The sequence below is a fragment of the Stylophora pistillata genome, chromosome 9 (genome assembly GCF_964205215.1).
Source record: "Stylophora pistillata chromosome 9, jaStyPist1.2, whole genome shotgun sequence".
NCBI lineage: Eukaryota > Metazoa > Cnidaria > Anthozoa > Scleractinia > Pocilloporidae > Stylophora > Stylophora pistillata.
In genome coordinates, this window is record NC_142527.1 from 3,562,391 (window position 1) to 3,587,164 (window position 24,774).

Sequence of the window (24,774 nt, forward strand, 5' to 3'; positions counted from 1 at the left end):
GTTGATAATGCAAATTGGCCATTGTAAAGAGTTTAAAAGCTGACGTTTCGAGCGTTAGCCCTTCGTCAGATTGAAGGGCTAACGCTCTGACGAAAGGCTAACGAACGAAACGTCAGCTTTTTTGGCCAAATTACATTATCAACTTGGTTGGTATAATCAGACATAGCGGTGGCCCCTAAAGCGAGTTTTTTTCAAATTTCAGCAGGTTAGAAAGACCTCGTTATACTGGAAACGAACTTGGTGTTTATATTGTCTCTGTGCCTTTTCGATTATGGTGATAAATTTTTTTTCAGTCCGGAGATAAATTTCAGACATTTTACATTAACTTACGTTAACTGGGAAAAAAACCGCTTTCGGTTTCCGAACTGAAAAGATCAGCGTTAAAAGTAGAGAAAACAAAAGAATGTCGTTATGGCAACAGCTTCGTGACCTCATGCTCATTTGTCATGCTGTAAGGTTACTAGGCGGAAAGAATATTTGGGCCGCGAAGCAACAAGACAACAGATCGAGAGTACCGTCCAGCTTGGATTAAGCTGAACTGTGCTATCTAATCGAAGATTTAAAGGACTTCTTGTTTCTCGAAGGGAACTTCAAGTAAGTACAATACGAGAGGTATGTTGAAATATGTCATCAAGCTGTACTACTTTAAATGTGATACGGTTCCGCTGAGTGGCTAAGCGGAATCACAATATCACTGAAATGAACCGAGGGAAAATACTACGTAGTTCGTTAAATGTCCGCACGTATTACATGTCAAATCATCTGATAAGGTTGTATGTATCGACGATGCACAGGGTGCATTGATGTTCAATATATGAAAACTTAGGAAGCAGAGAGCGCTGATTTATGTTCAATATCTTTGCTTTTTGAGTAATTTCCCTTAGCATGCAAGTATGCAACACAACATTGAAATGGTTGCATCGGTATTTTGTACGCAAAGGGCTATCCCAACAAGACGCCGAAGGATATCAAACATTTCAATGCCCTCGATAGACGTTTTCAATGTGTTTTAAAGATATAACAAAGGGACTTCTTTATCGAAACTGACTTAAAACTGATCATGTAATAAGGCGGTTTTCAAATTAATAAACAGTGTTAAAAATAGAGAAAACAAAAGGATTGATCAACTATAACAGCAGCTTCGTGAGCACATTGTGTTTCAATGTTTTGGCATTCAGGGTTACTGAGCGGAAAGAATTTTTCAAAAAGACTGCAAAGGAACAAGACCACAGATCGAAAGTACCGTTCTGCTTGGATTTCAAAAGTTCTGAAATGTGCTATCTGACCGAAGATGTACAAGGCTCCTCTTTTTGAGGCCAAATTTGAAGTATTGAAGCTATAATACGAGAGGCGAGTGAAAACATTTGATCAAGCGGTATTAATCAAATGCGATGTGATCCTGCGAGGTAGCTGATCGGATTTACAAAATTAGTAAAATATGCTGAGGAATTATGTTTCTCTGGCTTTAACCAAGTGGACGCCTTGGGAAATTAGAAATTCTATGCTCTCAGTGAGCTTTTAGCATTAAATTTACTGGAAAGGGCTTTATATTCCAACTTAATCAGTCACAGGGTGGTTGGGGGGAAATAGGAAAAAATCTTTGAAAACCTTAAAACTGCAAAAAAAAAAAAAAAAAAAATTCAATCAAAAGCGAAAACCGCATGAAAAACTGATAAATTTTCCCATTCCTGAAAAATCCCTGTCGATCCGATACAGTGATGACAAGTGAAGCATAAAGAGTAAACTTAGATTATACATCACAGTATTTAAGGCTGCCATGGACTTGCATAAAGCTCAGGTGGTGCGGCCCGCGACTGCGGTGCATTATCTTTACAATTCCCAAAATGGCGGTCTTACCATGTGGTTGCGGCGTTTCGAAGAGAAAAGTTCAAGTCCATTTTTTCCCTACTGCCATATATACGGACTAGAATGACTGAGAATTCAAAGATAAACCCTTCCACAATAACTCCAGGCTACTGATTTTTTTAATAATGATAGAATTTATATTCTTGTATTTTTGCTGTAAGGATGAAAGGATGCAAATCCCTATGAGTCGCACTTCATTCTCTTATTTCTTTTCTTACTATTCCTTTCTTCTATTTGACCAAAAAGTACACCTAATTACTTCTCATAGATAGAAGTAATCATGGAGTGTATCACACTTCAGCGCACCTCTTGCTGTTTTCTCGGAATTTTTTTCTTGCAAAGCTGGGTGCTGTAATTCTTTGCTCGCGCGAAGTTGGTAATATAGCCTTACTATATCGGAGAAACTGATGGATGTGACTAGAAATTGTTCCTCTCCGACTTTACATAGGCAACAATGAACAAAAGAATGCATTTTGGCAGTACCTGGAAGTCCCTAGGTAAGATAGCACAGAAAATAAGCTCAAACGAAACAAAAGAAAGCAGCGTCGAAAAAGACCAGCTAAAAGAAAGTTGTTTTCTAGGGCAAGCACTTTCATCCTCTCACCCGGAGATCACATGGAAATGTGATTGAAGCGAAATTTGAGCCAGAACGCAGCTCGGTCGCGGGCCCTCTTGTCTTCTATACTAGCATCTGCTTAAATTGTTGGCTTTAGTTCGGACGCTCCCTCTCGAGTGGTCTTTGTGAGCTCACATTTCGAAAAGCAGCTGGTAATGGAGCCCAGTTAAAATAATAACATTCTTCCAAACGTCCACTATAGAATTGCAATTTTGCGGTCGCAAAAGAATATAGTCTGGAAACTTCCATCGAAATTCCCTAATCTAATATTTCCATTCGCGAACGAAGACTTGAACGTTTGGAGATTCTCTTCCTTCTTGAAGTCCTTGAGCTTCTTCTGCTGCCGGCGCGTGAAGCACGTTGGGAGCCATAGTTCACAAACTGATCAACCAAAGTGCTTCACCAAGCAAGATTTAAAGTGACCTTTCTTTAAAAAATCAAAAGGAAACATTTTTAAAGAGAACCCATCCATCATGAATAGCATGGAACTTATGGAATTAACATTTAGCTTTGTGTGTTTTTTATTTTATCAGGCTTAACTGGCGAAGGCTTAAATAAATCGATGAATTGAGCGGGATTCCGCGAGACGTGGTCGTTGAGTAGAATGGCTTTACAACCTTTCACAAACGAGCAATTGAATTACCTGAAGTTTACCTTCGTCGTGCTCAATGAAATCCCCAGGGCATTACGCCAAGCTTTCAAACAGATGTGGAACAATACTTTCGCGTCACTGCCCGGTTTCCAGCCCTGGGATGACTCTAATGCAGTACGTAACTTGTTCTTAAGTACTGAGGGTGGAGTAACCAAGGTCCCCACACATCTCTCCTATGATGAATGGGATTGTACAGCCCTGTTCCAAGCCACCATCTATGCCCGGTCCTTTGCTTTGCCAGACAGCAAAGGCCATCACAGGATACTCCATGAGTTATACTTGAAGCCCTGTAAGTTACCACGTGGTACTTTCCATTCTTCTGTAGTTAGCCCCACTGGAAATAAAGCAGAAACCTTTGCATTAGCGATGGATCAGCTTCGAATGTTGAGAAATTCACTCTGTCATTTAAATAAATCCGAATTGGACAAAAAAACATTCGATCAATACATTCAACTCGCTAAAGACGCGATCAAAGCCCTGGGAGTTAGCACTAGCCCCATTGATGCTGTTGGAAGTTTGACTGAGTCTGACTTTCCTACCGAGAAAGTTCGGAAGTTACAAGATGACTTCAGAACAGAGCTTCAAAAAGAAAACGAATTCCTCAGAGAAGTTAAGGATGACTTGCAGCTTATACAGAAATCTCATCAGGAAGGTGCTGAAGACGTAAGGAAAACAATCAAATCTGAAAATGCTGCCACCCAAGAAAAGATTGAAACCAAGTTGGCAGAGTTTCAAGCTCAAAACAGAATTGTCAGGGAAGATGTTAAAGATGAGCTCCATAACCTACAGCAATCGCTAAAACAAGACACCGAGAACCTGAAAGAGGCAATCGCTGCTAGTCAAGGAAGGATTGTTGAGAATATTGCCGAGTTAAGCCAAAATGTGAAAGACCTAAGGAAGGAGCAAATTCCAGGTAAATGACAGCTGATCTGATCACAATTTGAACCACGCGTTTTCAGGGTTCAATTTGACGATTTTGTGATGCTTAATACCTTTTTTCACATTACTCACGATTTAGTGTCCTTCACGGACGTTTTGCTTCCTTGGCACATGATGCCAAGAGAAAACAAGTTTAGTTACGAGGCAAAAGGGAACTGCGTGAAAAACCACTCAGAATTTCTTTTCTCAAGATTTTACGGTTTTATATACACTTTCATAACACATTAATACTGCATCATCTAATTCATCCATTTCAATGGTGTTCATCAGCGCAAGAACGAGGGTGACCTGTGAAAAAGAGACCGGAAGTCACACGAAGTCTGGATTTTAAGTTCATTTCAATCTTTACTACTGAATAATGCATTTGCGCCACATGTTAAATGATTAAATGTGCATAAAAAGAACAAACATAAAATCTACTAGACTGATGCCTCTTCCATGCTAATGCCATCACAAGCTACAGAATAGAGCACAGTTGAGTGTTATCTATTTGTTCGGTTTTGTGTTTTCTTTTTCTTTCCCTTGTACCAATACAAATTTTAAGTGCATACTAAATTATCATGTCAAAGGCGCTTCTTTAATTATATTTTTCGCCTAAAACAAACCTTCCTTGTAGGATTTATACCATGCGCTTTACGACTTCATCTTCCTCCCAACTTTACTGGCCGTGGCAAAGAATGTGAAGAGATTCTTGGTCACGTGACTATGGAGTCGACCCGTCTCGTATCAGTCTGGGGGTCACCAGGGTTTGGAAAGACGTCTACCGCAATCGTTGTTGGTCACCAACTTCAAAATCGCGGGCTACCTGTCTACTTTATCTCACTGCGTGGGCTTAAGTCAAAAGGTGATTTAACCTCAAAGCTACTCAGCCACTTTCGAACCGGAGAATCGGAAAATCAGAATTTGACACCTGCCGATGAAATTGGTTTCATTTTTAAAAGGCTATCGGATCCATGCGTGTTGATTCTCGATAATGCCGATGATTTGCTTGAATGTGGCGAGCCAAATGTAAAAGAGGAGACTGTGAATCTGCTGAAAGATATTCTCAACCGTAGCGAAAAGGTCAAATTTCTTTTAACCACTCGGGAGTCAATGGCCTATTTGCATATGTCCCTACATGGACACAAGTCCATCAGAATAGGAGAACTCGACAACTCATCCTCAAAAGAGTTAGTGGAAAAGCTTGTTCCAAATTTGAGCGCTTCTGACCCAACAAAAATCGTGCAAATATGTGGGCAGGTGCCCTTAGCGATATGGTTGTTGTGTAAGTCGCTCCCCGAAGATTCCGCCCAATGTAGTGCAGATCTTGATGACTTAATGCGGACAAAAAATAACCCACTCGAATTGCTGGACAACCCAGAATTTCCCAGTGATGCTAGACTTAAAACCCTATTTGAATCGTCTTTCCAGAGACTTTCTTCGCAGGACCAAGAAGCACTGGTGTCCTTGAGTGTTCTTCCAGATAAATTTGATCTTAAGATTGCCACAGCTGTTTTAGGACTAACGAGGTTCACCGAAACCAAGAAAGTTTTGGGAAGACTGCAAGGGAGGGCTCTCCTGGATAAAAGCTCCAGTTCGGATAAGTTCTCCATTCACAAACTCTTACAGTCATTTGCAAGAGACAAGGGTGAACATATCATGAAAGAAACAATTCTGAACGCAAACACTCGCTTTTTATCATTCTACATTGGATTTGTTGAGAAACTTAATGAGATGTTCCTCGCAGGACACTCCATGAAAGCATTGATCGAGTTCTTCGACGATGAAAGAAGCATTGTCCAAAGTTTGATGGATGGTTGTTCAGATTGCAAGATAGCGGACAGAGTTTTTCAAGTTTTGGCAAAAGCCGAGTTTTTTCTTGATACTGCTTTTTTCAACAACGAACCTAATTTTGAAAAGATTTTTCAATCGGCAATAGAGGCAGCTAGCCAGCTTGGACGAACTGTTCTCCACAGACAACTACTTCAGTCCAAAGCGTTCGGCTATATGACCTGGGGAGAGAGTGAAAAAACAAAGCTGTTGCTTTCGGAGGCCAGTAAACTTCAAAGTTCAACGGCTACCATTTGTTCCGAAGAGAAAGGCAAACACTTGTGCTACTCTGGCATCTATCAGCTTGTGGTAGGAAAGACGGAAGATGGAGTAAGAAGTTTACAAGAAGCTATTACCCTTCTGAACAAAACTGCTGAACACAAAGTTCTGAGACTTATGATATTTCAAATCCTCGCTATTTTCTATCGATGCGCAAAAAGCGATTACGAGATGTCAGCCACGTTCTATGATAAAGCCGTGCAAGAATGCAGAGAAGCAGGAGACATGCATTTATTAGTAATTCCGGACAATGATGGAGAAGGAAATTATGGGAATGAAGACAGAGTACCCTCAAGTACAGAAAATCTTGGAAACGAACCAGTTCAAGTTGAAGTGACCTATCTTGTTGGCAAAGCTATTGCAAAAATATCTTCAGCTGAAATCATTGAGTTTTCAATCAAGTTACTGTTCGGAATGCTTCAAGGCATTGAGTCAACCAATGAAATGACCAAACCGGGCTGGTTTAAATTTGAAGAAAACACCATTAGCATGCTGAAAAATTCGCATAATTATCAGGAAGGTTTATCACTAACTCAGAAACTTATCACCTATCATCTAAGTTCACTACAAAAAAGGACAACGGACGAAGAACACGACAACTCAAGTATGCACAAGGAGGCTCTAGCAAAGTGGTATTCGCTTCGAGGACAAAATCAACATTGCCTGCGTCTCTTCTCAGAAGCTGTCAGTTCAAAACAACATGCTCTAACCATCATCTTGGAACTCTTCGGTAACGAAGATAGGAAGACCGCCCATGCACATTGCGAATTAGGGTTATCAAAATACGCACTAGGAGATTATAACGCAGCTGCCGAGTCCTACAAGCGTGCACTCCACATCGCAATTCAATTGCTTGGAGAAGAACACCAGGAGACTGCTAACATTTACAATCAGCTGGGGCTTACCCAATATGCACTTGGAGATTACACCTCAGCCGCTGAGTCACACAAGCGAGCACTTAACATCAGACAAAAGGTATTGGGTGAAGAACATGAAAAGACTGCTAACAGCTACCATGAGCTGGGGCTTACCCAATATGCACTTAGAGATTACACCTCAGCCGCTGAGTCACACAAGCGAGCACTTAACATCAGACAAAAGGTATTGGGCGAAGAACATGAGGAGACCGCTGATAGCTACTATAGCCTGGGGGTTACCCAATATGCACTTAAAGATTACACCTCAGCCGAAGAGTCAGACAAGCGAGCACTTATCATCAGACAAAAGGTATTGGGGGAAGAACATGAGAAGACTGCTAATAGCTACCATGAGCTGGGGGTTACCCGATATGCACTTAAAGATTACACCTCAGCCGCTGAGTCACACAAGCGAGCACTTAATATCAAACAAAAGGTATTGGGTGAAGAACATGAGATAACAGCTGACAGCTACTATAACCTGGGTGGTACCCAATGTACACTTGGAGATTACACCTCAGCCGCAGAGTCACACAAGCGAGCACTTAATATCAGACAAAAGGTATTGGGTGAAGAACATGAAAAGACTGCTGACAGCTATTATAGCCTGGGGGTTACCCAATATGCACTTAAAGACTACACATCAGCCGCTGAGTCACACAAGCGAGCACTTAACATCAGACAAAAGGTATTGGGGGAAGAACATGAGAAGACTGCTGACAGCTACAATAACCTGGGTGTTACCCAAGTTACACTTCGAGATTGCATCTCAGCCTCTAAGTCACACAAGCGAGCACTTAACATCAGACAAAAGGTATTGGGTGAAGAACATGAGAGGACTGCTGACAGCTATTATAACCTGGGTGTTACTCAATATGCACTTAAAGATTACACCTCAGCCGCAGAGTCACACAAGCGAGCACTTAACATCAGACAAAAGGTATTGGGTGAAGAACATGAGAGGACGGCTGACAGCTACCGTGAGCTGGGGGTTACCCAATATGCACTTCAAGATTACACCTCAGCCGCTGAGTCACTCAAGAGAGTACTTAATATCAAACAAAAGGTATTGGGTGAAGAACATGAAAACACTGCTGACAGCTACCATGAGCTGGGGGCTACCCAAGATGCACTTAAAGATTACACCTCAGCCGCAGAGTCACACAAGCGAGCACTTAACATCAGACAAAAGGTATTGGGGGAAGAACATGAAAAGACTGCTCACAGCTACTATAACGTGGGTGCTACCCAAGTTACACTTCGAGATTACATCTCAGCCTCTGAGTCACACAAGCGAGCACTTAACATCAGACAAAAGGTATTGGATGAAGAAGATGAGAGGACTGCTGACAGCTATTATAGCCTGGGGGCTACCCAATGTAAACTTAAAGATGACACCTCAGCCGCTGAGTCACACAAGCGAGCACTTAGCATCAGACAAAAGGTATTAGGTGAAGAACATGAGGTGACCGCTAATAGCTACTATAATCTGGGGGTTACCCAATATGCACTTAAAGACTACACCTCAGCCGCTGAGTTACACAAGCGAGCACTTAACATCAGACAAAAGGTATTAGGTGAAGAACATGAGAGGACGGCTGACAGCTACTATAACCTGGGTGTTACCCAATGTACACTTGGAGATTACACCTCAGCCGCAGAGTCACACAAGCGAGGACTTAACATCAGACAAAAGGTACTGGGTGAAGAACATGAAAAGACTGCTGACAGCTATTATATCCTGGGGGTTACCCAATATGAACTTAAAGATGAGACCTCAGCCGCTGAGTCACACAAGCGAGCACTTAACATCAGACAAAAGGTATTAGGTGAAGAACATGAGGTGACCGCTAATAGCTACTATAATCTGGGGGCTACCCAATATGCACTTAAAGATTACACCTCAGCGGCTGAGTCACACAAGCGAGCACTTAACATCAGACAAAAGGTACTGGGTGAAGAACATGAAAAGACTGCTAACAGCTACTATAACCTGGGTGTTACCCAAGTTACACTTCGAGATTACATCTCAGCCTCTGAGTCACACAAGCGAGCACTTAACATCAGACAAAAGGTATTGGGTGAACAACATGAGAGAACGGCTGACAGCTACTATAACCTGGGTGTTACCCAATGTACACTTGGAGATTACAGCTCAGCCGCAGAGTCACACAAGCGAGCACTTAACATCAGACAAAAGGTATTGGATGAAGAAGATGAGAGGACTGCTGACAGCTATTATAGCCTGGGGGTTACCCAATGTAAACTTAAAGATGACACCTCAGCCGCTGAGTCACACAAGCGAGCACTTAGCATCAGACAAAAGGTATTAGGTGAAGAACATGAGGTGACCGCTAATAGCTACTATAATCTGGGGGTTACCCAATATGCACTTAAAGACTACACCTCAGCCGCTGAGTTACACAAGCGAGCACTTAACATCAGACAAAAGGTATTAGGTGAAGAACATGAGAGGACGGCTGACAGCTACTATAACCTGGGTGTTACCCAATGTACACTTGGAGATTACACCTCAGCCGCAGAGTCACACAAGCGAGCACTTAACATCAGACAAAAGGTACTGGGTGAAGAACATGAAAAGACTGCTGACAGCTATTATATCCTGGGGGTTAACCAATATGAACTTAAAGATGACACCTCAGCCGCTGAGTCACACAAGCGAGCACTTAACATCAGACAAAAGGTATTGGGTGAAGAACATGAAAAGACTGCTAACAGCTACCATGAGCTGGGGGCTACCCAATATGCACTTAAAGATTACACCTCAGCCGCAGAGTCACACAAGCGAGCACTTAACATCAGACAAAAGGTATTGGGTGAAGAACATGAAAAGACTGCTGACAGCTATTATATCCTGGGGGTTACCCAATATGAACTTAAAGATGACACCTCAGCCGCTGAGTCACACAAGCGAGCACTTAACATCAGACAAAAGGTATTGGGTGAAGAACATGAAAAGACTGCTGACAGCTACCATGAGCTGGGGTCTACCCAATATGCACTTAAAGATTACACCTCAGCCGCAGAGTCACACAAGCGAGGACTTAACATCAGACAAAAGCGCCCTTTGAACTATCAGATTTGGCGATAATTAAACGCCTAGCACCGTACTGTGAGGTGTTACACTACCGGAGAGGTAAGCATTCTTATGCTCCCGCTAATTACAATGGCTTTCGATACTACCGTGTTCGGGTTTTTAAACCTATCCCTAGTTTCCTGAGATTTGGAAAGTTTCAGATCTTCCTGCGACGTAATGGCCAAGTTCCCACTTGCCGCAAATGTAATTGTTCTGGACACTTTGCTAATGGCTGCCCCAACAAGATTTGCTTCAATTGCGAAGGCATTGGTCACGAGGCGTCAGAGTGTCAACGCCCCGTTCTATGCTGTATTTGTAAAGAGGAAGGCCACTTGGGGATCAATTGTGATTACTCTTGGGTCTTTCCACTCAACAACAACATTCTAAACCAGAACAACCTTCGCAACACTCTCAACCTGAACAGCAACACTCTCAACCCGAACTGCCCTCGCACAATCTCTCCGAACAATCTTCTCAACCGTCATCCGTCTCTTCCGATTCCCCGATTCTGGATCCTCATGGTTTCATTGCTCCCAAATCCATCAAGCCGTCATCCCGTCGCACATTTGCTCGCTTGCCTGATCTGTCCCTTGCCTGCATTCGTAAACCTACTACACCTACGCTCACCACCGGAAGGCCACGCTCATCGGTACCTGTTCCTACCACAGCTTCATTTACCCTTGAAACCGAAAATGACATGGAAACCACCTACGATCTCAAAAGAAAATCATCCGATGTATCTCCAAGTCGAAAGGAAACTACCCCCACGGAAAAGAAAAAAGGAAAAAATAGACACTCTAAAAAGCCCAAGTAAGTTTTTACTTTTTTAAGTGAGTCTCTTTTCCAAGTTATTTCAAACTCTTAACTATTAATGCAAGGGGGCTAGCAAACCCCCTTACCTACAATTTCTTGTTTGATTTGATCGAGAAGTCCAACTGTGATGTTTGTTTTGTACAAGAAACGTTGATTCATTCTGAATCTACTATAAAATCTCTATCCCGTAGATGGCTGGGCCGTAGCTTTTGGTCCCCTGCCTCCGGGAAACAGGGTGGTGTCGTCACCTTGATTTTTTCGAAATGCTCAAACGAAATCGTATCTTGGAAGAAGGACTCACAAGGTCGTATTGTCAGTGTTTTGATCAGGTGCAACGACTTTGACATTAATCTAGTCAATATCTACGCTGCTACCAATCCTACCGAATGGAAAAGTTTTTTTGTTTCGATTCATGCATTTTTCATTCCCTCCCCTGCGACTATCATCGGAAGAGATTTCAATTGTTACGACAACGCTCTCGATAAATTTGGTGGGAATATCTCTATACACAAAGACTACGAATCTTTAAAAAGTGATTTCGCGCTTTCAGATGTTTGGCGAAATTTGCATCCAAGATCAAGAGAATTTACGTGGTTTAATTCCACGGTCAATTGGGAGTAGACTTGACAAGTTTTTAATTTCGAAAGTTTTATTATCACCCAACGTTAAGTGTGACATTCGGCCTTGTTCGATATCCGACCACGATTTTGTTTTTCTTACCTTTGATATTACCACCGCTGTAAAACGCGGTCTAGGCGTTTGTTGTTTTAACAACTATCTTTTGAACAATAAGGATTTTTGCGCTACTATAGAGAAACTAATCGATGATCATGTACGTTTTTTATCTTGTTTTCCGTGTCTCCAAGATTGGTGGGAGTTTTTAAAACAGTCTATTAAAGAAGAAACGATCTCCTTTTCCCGTAAAAAGCGAAGACAATTGCAAAGAGACCAGGTAATTTTGACGAACAAATTGATCCGTCTTCGTCAACGTTTAGTTGACGGAGAAAATTCCGTTATCCCTTTAATTTCTGACACCGAATGTCGTTTGAAAGCCCTTCGAACTAAACAAGTCGAAGGAATCATTATTCGTGGTAGAGCAGAATGGCTAGAGGAAGGCGAACGCCCCAGTCGGTACTTTTTTAATTTACAAAGAATTAAAGCTCAACGATCCCACATCTCTTCGGTTTATGATTCTACCGGTGTCGAAGTCTCCTCCCAAGAAGAGATTGAAAAAGTTCATATCGATTTCTACACTCAGCTCTTTTCCGAAGAACCGATAGATGCTGCTCTTCAAGAAGATCTTTTATCCTCTCTATCACGGAAATTAACTTTTGATCAGGCGTCATCTTGTGAAGGCGAGATCACGCTTGACGAACTTACTCTCGCTATGAAAAATATGAATAGGAATAAATCGCCTGGCCCTGATGGCCTTTCGGTTGAATTCTACGCTAGATTTTGGGATCGTTTAGCTCCACATTTATGTCAAGTCTTAAATGCATGCTACCAAACCGGAGAGATGTGCGATTCCATGAAGATGAGCAACACACGCGTTATTTTTTAGAAAGGAGATCGTAAGAATCTGAAAAATTGGCGTCCGATTTCCCTCTTAAACGTTGATTATAAGTTATGCTCAAAAGTTCTCTCTCTTCGACTCTCTGAAGTTCTGGAATATATCGTTGACCCTGATCAAACTTGTTGTGTGCCCGGACTCAAAATTACTTCAAACTTACATTTACTTAGAGATATCTTAGATTACATCGACCGCACGAATGAAACCGGAATTTTGCTCAGTTTAGATCAAGAGAAAGCCTTCGATCGCGTTAATCGCACCTTTCTGCAAAGCCTCTCACCCCGTTTGGTTTTTTGGATCAACACTTTATATAATGGGATCAATATGCGTGTTATTGTTAATGAATGGCTAACCGATGCGATTCCTTTGTCTCGTGGGGTAAGACAGGGGGGATTCCCTCTCTCCCCTGCTCTATGTTTTGTGCGTTGAAACTCTCGCATGCAAAATCCGAAATAATCCTAAAATCGAAGGCTTTCTCCTTCCGGGCGCACATGGTCTCTGCTATAAAGTTGGAAATTATGCTGACGATACGACCTGTATGGTGAAATCTTATCGCTCTCTGCAAGTTCTATTCAACATGATTAATATATGCGAGCGTTGCTCTGGGGCACGCCTTAATGTCACGAAAAGAGAGGCCATGTGGTTGGGGGCGTGGCGTAAGCGCGACGACCAACCACTTGGCCTCAAATGGGTGACAAAAATTAAAATTCTAGGTGTTGTTTTCGGCCGCGATACTGAATTAGATAACTGGCAGCCAAAACTAGAGAAATTAGAAAAACATCTAAATTTATGGAAATCCCGCTCTCTTTCTCTTGTCGGCCGATCACTCATCGTTGACACCCTCGGAATTAGCAAGCTCCTATATCTCTCTACAGTTTTGTGTGTCCCAAAATGGGTAATTTCTAAGGTGAACGCTTTAATCTGGCCATTTGTCTGGGGTTGTCGAATTGAAACGGTGAGCCGAGCGACCTGCCACCAATCTCTTAGCAGTGGCGGTCTCGGCATTTTGAATTTCCTGATCAAAGGTAAATCTCTTAAATTAGCCTCAGTAATTTCTAATCTAGATGATCGCGAATCAAAATCCTTTTATTTGGCCAGATATTTTCTAGGCTCGAGGGTTGCCTCCTGTCGAGTGGAGCTCTCTTCGAGATAACTCCACCCCGAGTACACAGATCTTGACGCCCTATTATGAGAATGTTCTCTCGGCTCTTATCACTCTACGTGGGATTCTCTCCTGCACGGAATGGTGCGATTTTGAATTTTCTTCCAAGAAATGTTATCAAACTCTCTTGAAGGAAACTCCACATCTCCAATTCTTCATCGCTTTTAGACTCCCTTCCTTCCGATTGACTTTTATCTTGACAAATTTTGGAATTTAGTGCGAGATGACTTTTCTGAAAATTATAAGAACGACAAACTCTGGAAAATTGTACTTCGCGCTATTAAGGTCCGCGATTCTCTAAAGAATTGGGGATATATCGACTCAGATAAGTGCGTCTTCTGTTCCCATACAGAAACTGTAGATCACTGTTTTCTCAATTGCCCCCGTGTGAAATCTGTATGGACCCACTTTTCCCCTGTTATCTCCTCTATCCTTGGAACTAGATTTCTCCCATTCTGTACCTATGTTTTCTTTTCTCGTTGGATCCCCGCTAATCCAAAACAGAATCGTATTGCTCGCTTTCTAATTAAGATAATTCTGTACAGCATCTGGAAATTTCGAAATAAATCTACCTTCCACAATGGGAATGACCCCCCTGAGGGTATAATTCGCTATGCCCTCAGCGAAACCAAAAACAGAATTGCGTGCGACTACTTCCGACTCTCGTTTTTTAACTTTAGAAAAGCTTGGGAGTCCCCATCAATCTGTACAATTGATGGAGACTCCTATAGAATACTTTTGTAAATAGATTACCTTAAGCTTTAGTTAACATTTGATTAAATCAACTTGGAGTTATTTAAAACTTAGAATTACTATTAAACAATCCTAGAGTTACATTAATATTAGTCTACGTTAGCCCTAGCCATACCAATATTATAGATTAAGCTTATATTAATATTAGACCTAACTATTTTGGAATTATTTATAACCTTACATTAATATTAGTAATATTTAATACTCGTAGATAATTAACAACCCTTAAACTTTGGAACTTTGGAATGTTTATTAATAATTAGTTGGGGCCAAGCCCACGTGCGTTAGCACTTTTATTTTGTAACTTATCTGGTTTGTTATGAATAAACCCTTTTCAAAACTTAAATTGGGCGAAGCACATGAGAAGACTGCTGACAGCTACTATAACCTGGGTGTTACCCAATTTACACTCGGAGATTACACCTCAGCCGCAGAGTCAGACAAGCGAGCACTTAATATCAGACGAAAGGTATTGGGCGAAGAACATGAGGGGACCCCTATAAGCTACCATAATCTTGGGGATATCCAATTTGCACTTGGAGATTACACCTCAGCTGCTGAGTCACACAAGCGAGCACTTAAAATCAGACAAAAGGTATTGGGCGAAGAACATGAGGAGACCGCTAAAAGCCACGATAATCTGGGGGTTACCCAATATGCACTTAAAGATTACAGGTCAGCCGCTGAGTCACACAAGCGAGCACTTAACATCAGACAAAAGGTATTGGGTGAAGAACATGAAAAGACTGCTGACAGCTACCATAATCTGGGGGTTACCCAATGTACACTTGGAGATTACAACTCAGTCGCTGAGTCACACAAGCGAGCACTTAACATCAGACAAAAGGTATTGGGCGAAGAAAATGAGGAGACCGCTGATAGCTACTATAGCCTGGGGGCTACCCAGCATAGACTTGGAGACCGCACCTCAGCCCCTGAGGTGCGGTTAACAGCCACTATAATCTGGGGGTTACCCAATATATACCTAATATGTAAAAAAATTAAGTAGGTTGATAAATCCGTGTGGGGATTTTTCGATTTTCTTACTGTTTGCCTTGCAATTTTTCTGTCAAGTTTACCGATTTAACCTAAACCGATTCGTTTTAAGTAGGAGGCCATCGCGGAAGATGCACCTAGATAAACGAAATTCTCTCACACGATATTTAAGGTTAATATCTTGGAAGTCTTTGTACCAAATTTTAAGGTAATCCGTAGAGTCTACAGACCCTATTAATTCATTCAAAGAAGGCACATTGGCGTATACATGAATTAGGTTTTTTTTTTCTCACATCTCATGAGACTCTAAGCAAATACATATTTTAGAAGACAGACCAGTGCCAATTTTGGAATGGGAAAAACCATTATTTTCTTTTAGAAATCTCTTCCACATGTGTATATTTTCTGGTTATTTTTTGCTACATTGTACCATAATTTGAAAAGAAAGAAAAGCATGCGTGCAAAGGGTATGCTGGGTGTGTGACACCAATGAGACAATGTATTTTTATAACAGATAATATATATTTCAGTAATGTCTATAATAGAATATTTATAAAATTTTCAATTCTTTTCTTGTATTTATGAACGTTTCGTTACAGTAAGACAATAAAATAAATTGGAAAGTGCGAAATGTGTTGTAGTTCTTCCTGGGACTGGGTGCATTCTGAGAGGTTTGACCGTTTTATTGAAGCGTGAAATATCGTAAAATTCTGAATAGACCCTGAACGATGCGCGTTTGATAAGAGTATGTCGTTAAATTAACTCAAATCTACGTTTGCAATGGTCGGATTAAAACTGAAGAAAACGGAAAACTACAAAAGCTTTACAGTCGCCGTAAAAATTAGCAAACATCCTTTTTACGAATTTTTACAATAGGCGTAAAGATCGCCTTTCGAAACACTTTACAATCACCGTAAAATATCGTAAACATTTGCTTTACGATTTCTTACAATACGCGTAAAGAAACCGTTTATAGTCTCATTACGTGATCTTTATATTCAACCGTTTACATCGCGTAAAGACTTTCTTTACGAAAGTCTAAAGAAGCTCGTAAAGATAAGTAAAGAGGATCTTAACGCTTTCTTTACGACGTCTTTACGGAACCGTAAATTCAAAATTTCATGCTGTGGTTATTAAGGCACCCGTGACAGACCTTAAGGGTTCTTTGGCTCAGTTCTGCCGTTAAAGACCAGAATCAGAAATCCGGTTTGGTTTTTCCTGTGCAGGAAAATGTACAATAGGTGCCACAAGGCAGTTTTTAATTGGCGTTCAGTGATGTGGTGGACTTAGCCTAGGAACGAGGTTGAATTTTGGCATCGACTGTTTCAGGCTTGAAGTGCTGTGCCGCAAATAAGCGATAACCAGGCTTTTCACAGTTTACACTTATCTTCCGAATGAACTTTTGGCGAACAAAACAATCACACTTTCCTAACAAAAAAGGTTTTTGGAAGTTACTGCCACATATCTTTAATTTCCATAAGTCAAAAAACTTGCGGTCCATAGCATGGCTTTGGTGGTATATCGTTCAGAGGCAAAAAAACTTTAGAAGTTTGTTATCGGATGTGAGCGGGAGAAAACCTTGTAAACAAAGATCATCGCGTTCAAATACATATATATCTTATTAACCAAGCGCGAGGGCCGTACTGGGAGAATATCGGTCCGAGGTCTTGACAGTACGGACCGAGCGTAGCGAGGTCCGTACAAAAAAGACCGAGGGCCGATATTCTTCCAGTACGGTCCCGAGCAAGCTTAGTTAATAAGAGATTTATTATACGACTGAAGTTCAAAGGGACACAAGTGCGGTATCATTCGGGACCATTCGGGACAGTGCCCGGTCCAATACTTAGAGAATATTGGACCGGCAATAGAGCATTTTGATTGGTTGATTTTAGTTATTGGCCCTCTGACTGCGCGAGTCGTGTAATAAATATATTTATTGAGCGACTGTTGGGATAAAGTAGACATAGGAATGGAAAATGGAGAAATTTGGCTCGTGCATGCAGAGAAAGATTTGAATTGCAGCGTCATTATGTGATGACTTTTGCAACCAGAAGTTTAATAAACGCAGGATTTTACTTAGTATTGGTTTTGTAGGAAGCCTGAGGTATGAGTTTATCATTCTGCAGAGTTGGATGGTTACCATCATTCTGGACTTCTCCGAGAAACGGTGTAAGTCACAAAGTGACTCATTCCTTGTCTGTTGACTTTGCTACAGTACTTACACTAGTCCCCGCATTTCATCTGGCGATTTTAGTATTTTCATTTTGTCATGGCATCAATTTGTTCCTAGGTCTTAATCTCCATAACTCTCCATGATAACAAACAATGAAAGGCACTCAATAGCCATTTTGCTTAAAACAGCAAGGCCTTCAATTCGTTCCCTCTGAACCGTATATCCGGCCAGATTATAGGTCCGTGGCCTCTTGTTTCAACTGGCTTACGTACCCCGCAGTAAAACTTGATGGTAAATAATCGAGTGTGAGCAGCGAAGATTGGCTAAACCACGAGCCTTTATCCGTTTCGTTGAGATTCTTTGGCCATTCCACTTCGAATTTCTTTACCTCGTGTGCTGACAGCCAGGCTTTATTTTTTACTTTTGCTTGGATCCTTGGACCCTTCTCGTTCTATCTTTCTGCATTCACAGTATAGTTTTGACGCATACAGATAGCAAAGATTCCCATATGCACCCGATATCAGGAGGTGTTTACGCGATTAAAATTCAAGGAAGAGGGAGTTTTACCGCAAGAAACCCTACGGGAGTTATTTATGTTGACGTGTTATAATTGGCTATTCACACTTTGGCGGGAAAACGAATTCACTTCGAAAATACGTTTTCGTAAATAATTCGCGAGCGTTTCAATATTTTACACTAATTTTTCTTGGAAACTATTCTTAAATTATTAATGATTAGTTTGGTATAAAAATGAAAAATTGGTTTTCGAAGGTGAACCGTATCCTTGACATATCTTAGTATCTTAATTTCTTCAAAAACCCTTTTTTTCTGACCCGTGATCCAATCCGTAATCCGATCCTGGGTTTGTCGACGACGCTCAAATTCAACCACGCTTCGGCCGGCGATACAAAATTTTTGTCAGGAAGTAACGATAATCAAAACAAGAAGTTTCCCGGACGTTGGCAATCCAACTAAAAGTTTTCAAAAGGTTCTCCTTCCATTCGCAGTTATGATTGGTCCACAGAATATTATCGCTAGTTGATTGGATTAACTTTAAGATTAACTCCTTTCTTAAAGCATGGTCGTTAGGTTTCTCCTTGCGGCAGGATCGTAAGTAGTGGGTAAAGATGAGCCGATGTGGGTTTCCCATCGATACGATACCGAGTAAGGCATTGATACTTTTCTTCGATATCGATACCGATACTGTGACGCCATGGTGCTAAATAGTAAGTCACGTGATTTGATTGACGAAATTTATACCGTATTATACCGTATTTATACCGTATTTATACGTACTTAAGTCGAACCTCACGTCAATGAGTTCACTTTTGTAGCGCTCACACGCCACTACTTAGTCTGGTACACTGCGGTGCTCATTGCCCAATCTCGAGCCCAAAGTCTTTTCGGCTCCTCGCCAGTGGTTAGTTGTTGGTGTGATACAGGGCGCGGGCAGGTCACATGCAGTATCGGAAGTAACGATACATTTTGCTGGTATTCTAACCCTAACCTAAAGTTTGTATGAAAGCGATCATAGCAGTAATAAACCCTACTTATAAATCGAATGCAAACATGGCGTCCAATTTGAATCGTCACTGTTTTGGACCCACTGGCCTCGTCTTCACGTGGAAACACAAAAGGATTACTACATGTGTGAGGGGCTAGTGAGTCCAAAACAATGGCAACTCAAATTTCGCGCCATATTTGCATTCTGAGTATGTAGCAGTGGAACTGAGGCCTCAAAAAGAAATTCAGGCCCATGCGGGATTTGGTTCATCACTGCGAGGATCGCTTACACATATTTCATGAAACCGCAGAACCATTTAGGATTTTTGTACAGTCTTGTTACTTGAGGCAGAAATTTTAAATGTATGACTTTGTTTTTCAATGTACACTTCAGACACTTGAAACCCATCTCATTGTAAGTTAATGTTTTCTACCCTAGCAGTTGCTGACTCATTCTCCATGCATAACTAAATAATTGGCTTGGACAGACACTCGTTGATGAAAAGAATGACGTCATAAAATTTCTGCAGTTTGTGGGTATTTCAGTTCCCAAACTTACGATTTTTCTTTTGTTTGAAACTCTTTTGAGTAAAACTCCCACATCATGGTAATTTCTGATATTTCACAGCCACAGATTAATTGACCATGGAGTTTCGTATTATGTTCTGCCTACCAGACTTTATTTTTCCCTCCCTTATCAAGCAAATGAGTGTAAAATCTTAACTCCACTGATTTCATTGCTTTAGGATTGCCTTGGAGAAAATCCAGTGCACAAGGCTGCTCGCCGTGGAAGAAGTCAACGTTTGAGGTTGTTACAGGCATTTGGTGCTCCCTTAACCCTTAAACTCCCATGAGTGACCAAGAGAGAATTTCTCCTTACAATATCAATACAATATAAAGCAGACAAGTGATGAAAATAAGAAGAAAAAGAAAATCGGGGGATTATCAGTTGATCTAATACCAAATTCTCCAAACTAAAATCATAAGAAGAATTACTATTGAGATCTTGGAAGTGAAAGGGTAAAGGTATCTAGCACCATGCTCACATTTAAACATGACTCTTAAATTCCAAGGTTTCGTGTTTGACAGAGCTGTCAATAAGAGCTTACCAGAACTTCTTGGCAGTCCGCCATTTCTTGCCAGCTTTTTTTCCCCTCATTACACCATCAGTCCCGGAGAAAAGTTGTACAAAATTGTTGAAATAACAAAACAGTTTGTACAGGACATTCTGTGTTTTTTAGCTGGATGCATTTACCCTTAGCAAGTTTAGACAAATGATTCAATTGCACGTCAAGAGTTTGCGTTGAGGTTCTTGTGGATGTTAGCAAAGGCTTGGGAAATTTTAACTGAATAGTCCCTAATCATGTGCGTAATTTGATGAAATAATGATGGTGTTTACGATACCCTGGCCACCAACTGGTTTTTACTTGTTATCAACTTTCAAATTTATTGACAGCACTGGTTTGAGCAAGTGAACCTTTCACCCTTGTACCCCTTCGGCTTACAGAAAGTCATTTCAATTTGGTGCTATCTTAAGATACTACTTGACTCGCTGATATGTACCTGTCTGACATACAAGTGTTTCTATTCCCATCACCTGTTTGCTGAAAAATGTACTTTAATTGTAAGAAGTTCAATGCTCGACTCCATATCTGTATAAGCTGTTTAATCTGACTCGTACAATCTGGTTGACTAAAAGGAAAACAATATTACTGAATAAAGAAAACGAAACGGAACGAAACAAAATAACACTCACAAGATTTGTAAGTCTGAGACAAACGACACCTGCGAAAACCCAAAACTTTACTCACACGCTCGCGAGGGGGTCCAGGCCATAATATACATATCTAACCCAGTACCGCGCAGTTAGGGTAAAACTAAATATGACGAATTGTAATCAGCAAGAGAATTTACTCGTTAATCACATCTCTACGCGAAAAAGTTAACCTTCAGGTACAGTATAAGACAGTCTTCATATTAAATAGAGCATAACCAACCTCTGTTATCTTTCAGTACATTTAACATGTACCGGCAAACACCCAGTGACGTTGCCTCCATGCCTGGGTTTGGACAAAGAGTTCAGTTCTCGAGAAATCCCAGCCCTGCTACAGGTAAACACTTTTTCGGTCAGTCATACCATAATGGTGATCTGTTAATCAAAATAGATGTGTAGGAGCAACTAGATGTAGGTCACTCAATTTTGCTTCTTTACACTTTATCTTTATAGTAGTTTTATCCCATTTATTTCTTCATAATTGATTAATTATCTTCTTAAATTCCAGTGTCCAGTCAGAGAAAAAGTAAAAGATTACTTGATGATGGAGACTACCCAGAGCAAGGAAAAAGACCCAAAAATGGTTGGTATTTTCTCACAGGACTATCACTATTCTAAATATACTTTGTTTAGTGATGAGTTAAAACAAAGTATTTAAATTTACCGCCACGCCTTACGAAGATTCTTATCAATAAAATCCCCTGATGAGTGGGTAATCACGAAACAGGTTTGTAGGGATGAAAGTGTAGTCTTTGTATTTTTCAAACTCGACATATATTGCGCTCTACTTTTATGTATATACAATATATGTATGTATAACATCTGCAGGACTGTTTCGGCCCTCTGGGCTGCATCAGTGCAATACTGATTCTAGGATGGGCCTCATCAGTGCAATGCTGATTCTAGGATAGAGGTAACGCCAAATAGCCACCCCTAATGATTCCACATTTGTGGTCTCATCTAGGCCATGCCAGAGTGCTCAAACTAGTAACCAGTGAGCATGGCGCAATTTCATGAACTGACCCATCCTAGAAGAGTGCTCAATTTAGGACTCGAAAGTAAAGCTTTGTAATGCCAAAGAGCTATATATCATCAGGGCTTGATCAGTACAAAGTTGTGGAAACTAAGGCTAGTTAAATTTATACTATAGGCTGCTAAGGTTTGTTAATGGTAAGTTAATGGACCTTCGGCGAAGTGCATCCGAACTCTCCAAAACTAAATTTAACGCTTTTTCCCTCATTAGCTGCAGAATGACGCGAATGATCGACCCAATGAAGAGCGATCTACTGAAACAAGACCGAACAGCAAAACTAAGTTTAATTTCTTGTTGATTCATTAAAAGTAATGTACATTAATCGTGATAACTAGTAATCATCGAAGATAAGGAAAGTGCGTTCGATCTCTAGTAAAAGTTTTTTTATTGTACTGATTGCGCAGAAATATTCAGGGAAAGTGGATTGTGGGGTGCTTTTGGTCAGTGCCATAAACCAGTGGCAAAGTTGAACACAACAATAAGGTTTAATAGTTCAACATCTTAGTACTGCACCTGATACAATGGCAGTGACCAAAACAACTAATAGGACAACATTGAACAAACCGATATATCATGTTTAACAGTAGCATACTAAGTTGGAATTCAATGACAACCTTGCGTAACTCAATATGTCAATGTATTTTGTGGTCTATGGTTTAAAAATTACTTTAGAACGAGATGAGTTCACTACGTTGCAATTAAAAAAGGAAATTGTATAACTCAACATGTTAACGTATTTTGTGGTCCACTTGTAAAATTACTTTGTAACGAGATGAGTTCGCTAAGTCGCAATTCAAAACGTAATTTGTGTAACTCAAAGTACAAAAGCGAGGCTTTTCGGTAGCAACCGTTGCTCAGGGCAAAACCCTATACTCGTTTCTATGTGCGAGTGCGAGTTGTTTACAATTTGTTGAAGCGTTTTTTTCGAAGATATTCCCATAGCACACATAGAGGTATGAAAAGATTTGCTCATCAATCTTTTTTAAAATGCTTGGGAGGCATTTCAAGATCAGTAGACTCATTCCATTTTGTTTGCGAAGCCTTTTGTAATGCAAATGTACGTACACGGGCGCCTTTGGGAAGTTTCATATGAGGAACGTCGCGACTAGAATCGCTTACAATCGCTAGCAGGTTCTACATTTTCTGTATTTTCCGAGGATATGCTTGTAATTATACTTAGGCATAAAATTAAAGAAATACGGGTATACCGACGATTCAAGACATAGTTATGTTATGAGTATTGGTCCTGGCCGGACCAATACTCATGGTCTTAAAATAAGTGAGGAGAATTTGCTACCTTTCTGTAATCAAGAAATGGATAGATATTCTAGTCTTCTCGGATAAGAACGAATAAATCGTAGGCCCGTATCCTGGCAGGGTAAGGGGTACGAGACGTAATTTCCCACGCACGAGATTACTGTGTGGTGGATGTCCTCTCCTGGGTGGGATGGGTGGGTGTTGGCCCTGAAAAGCCCCTATGGGGAGTGGTCAATTAACCTATGTAGGTATGTATGTTTTTATGTTATAAATGTTAGCTTTCCTGTGCCATCTGTAGTCCTGCGCAAAGGAAATACTTCAATTGTAATGAATATCACAGTCTAATAAACCTTTAAACTTCTGTGAACTGTGCCTAACGCCGTTTTCTTTTTAAATCTCATTTTCTTCGTAATCCCAGTGAAGAACGCCCAAAAATTATTGTGAACCGATGTGTTAAGACAGGATATCGTGCAGATGTAGATGGTAGAGAGGTCATCTACCACTGTTTTTCAATAAAGAATCCATCAAAACTGAAGGTAACTTCTGCTACATTCTAAACCTTTTTTGGTTTTAGTGAATAAATTCTGATTTTATACAGTTTGTATCTAAATATATACAATACATTATGATTATAGACCTGGTTTATCGAAATTCGGAGAAATGTTTCGTAGGAATTTCAAAGCACCGAGCGAACAAAAATATGTTCACTTCACTTTAAGTACTCGCATTTTCGCCGCCATATTTGCAATCGGTGTATTCAGCTCATGGCAGTCAAAAAAACATTTGCTCATGAGATTGAAGCTATTTGTGCCACGTAGCCAGTCAACCAGGCAGTCCGCCAGTCCGCCAGTCCGCCAGTCCGCCAGTCCGCCAGTCCGCCAGTCCGCCAGTCCGCCAGTCCGCCAGTCCGCCAGTCCGCCAGTCCGCCAGTCCGCCAGTCCGCCAGTCCGCCAGTCCGCCAGTCCGCCAGTCCGCCAGTCCGCCAGTCCGCCAGTCCGCCAGTCCGCCAGTCCGCCAGTCCGCCAGTCCGCCAGTCCGCCAGTCCGCCAGTCCGCCAGTCCGCCAGTCCGCCAGTCCGCCAGTCCGCCAGTCCGCCAGTCCGCCAGTCCGCCAGTCCGCCAGTCCGCCAGTCCGCCAGTCCGCCAGTCCGCCAGTCCGCCAGTCCGCCAGTCCGCCAGTCCGCCAGTCCGCCAGTCCGCCAGTCCGCAAGTCCGCCAGTCCGCCAGTCCGCCAGTCCGCCAGTCCGCCAGTCCGCCAGTCCGCTAGTCCGCCAGTCTCCCAGTCCGCCAGTCCGCCAGTCCGCCAGTCCGCCAGTCCGCCAGTCCGCCAGTCTCCCAGTCCGCCAGTCCGCCAGTCCGCCAGTCCGCCAGTCCACCAGTCCAAAATGGCGCCCAAAGCCTGAATTTCGCATACCATCACCATCGATCCCCTTGGGAATGGTCTATAAAGCCCTCGAGAGTGATTTCCTTAAAAACGACACCATTAGTATGCGTTCTCCTTCGTCGAACGCAATTATGGCTTTTCAGCGAGAACCGAAGTTGACTTCGTAAAAGGATTACAAACTT

General features: G+C 41.5%; 3 protein-coding genes across 4 annotated transcripts in view; all 3 read left to right on the forward strand.

Moving 5' to 3' along the window:
• LOC148722821 (uncharacterized) overlaps positions 1–23,744 on the forward strand; it is a 71,348-nt gene extending 47,604 nt beyond the window's left edge. The window contains exons 1-5 of one of the 2 annotated variants that reach the window (XM_088734009.1): positions 10,889–10,985; positions 19,892–19,953; positions 21,159–21,256; positions 21,428–21,502; positions 22,163–23,744. In XM_088734009.1, coding sequence (XP_088590135.1) covers positions 21,169–21,256; positions 21,428–21,502; positions 22,163–22,173 — 174 coding nt within the window. In that variant the 5' untranslated portion in view covers positions 10,889–10,985; positions 19,892–19,953; positions 21,159–21,168 and the 3' untranslated portion in view covers positions 22,174–23,744. Of the gene's footprint in view, positions 1–10,888; positions 10,986–19,891; positions 19,954–21,158; positions 21,257–21,427; positions 21,503–22,162 lie in introns of those variants that run through there. The other variant, XR_015991939.1, reaches the window with a different exon arrangement.
• Positions 454–14,819, forward strand: LOC148722824 (uncharacterized). The gene is made up of 3 exons (XM_088734004.1): positions 454–612; positions 3,016–4,047; positions 4,690–14,819. Exons 2-3 carry the CDS (start codon positions 3,087–3,089, stop codon positions 10,188–10,190), a joined length of 6,462 nt encoding a protein of 2,153 aa, XP_088590130.1. The 5' UTR covers positions 454–612; positions 3,016–3,086; the 3' UTR covers positions 10,191–14,819.
• On the forward strand, positions 14,793–15,757 carry LOC148722825 (uncharacterized). Its single transcript, XM_088734010.1, has one exon. It carries the CDS (start codon positions 14,793–14,795, stop codon positions 15,480–15,482), a length of 690 nt encoding a protein of 229 aa, XP_088590136.1. The 3' UTR covers positions 15,483–15,757.
• Positions 23,745–24,774: the final 1,030 nt, after the last annotated feature.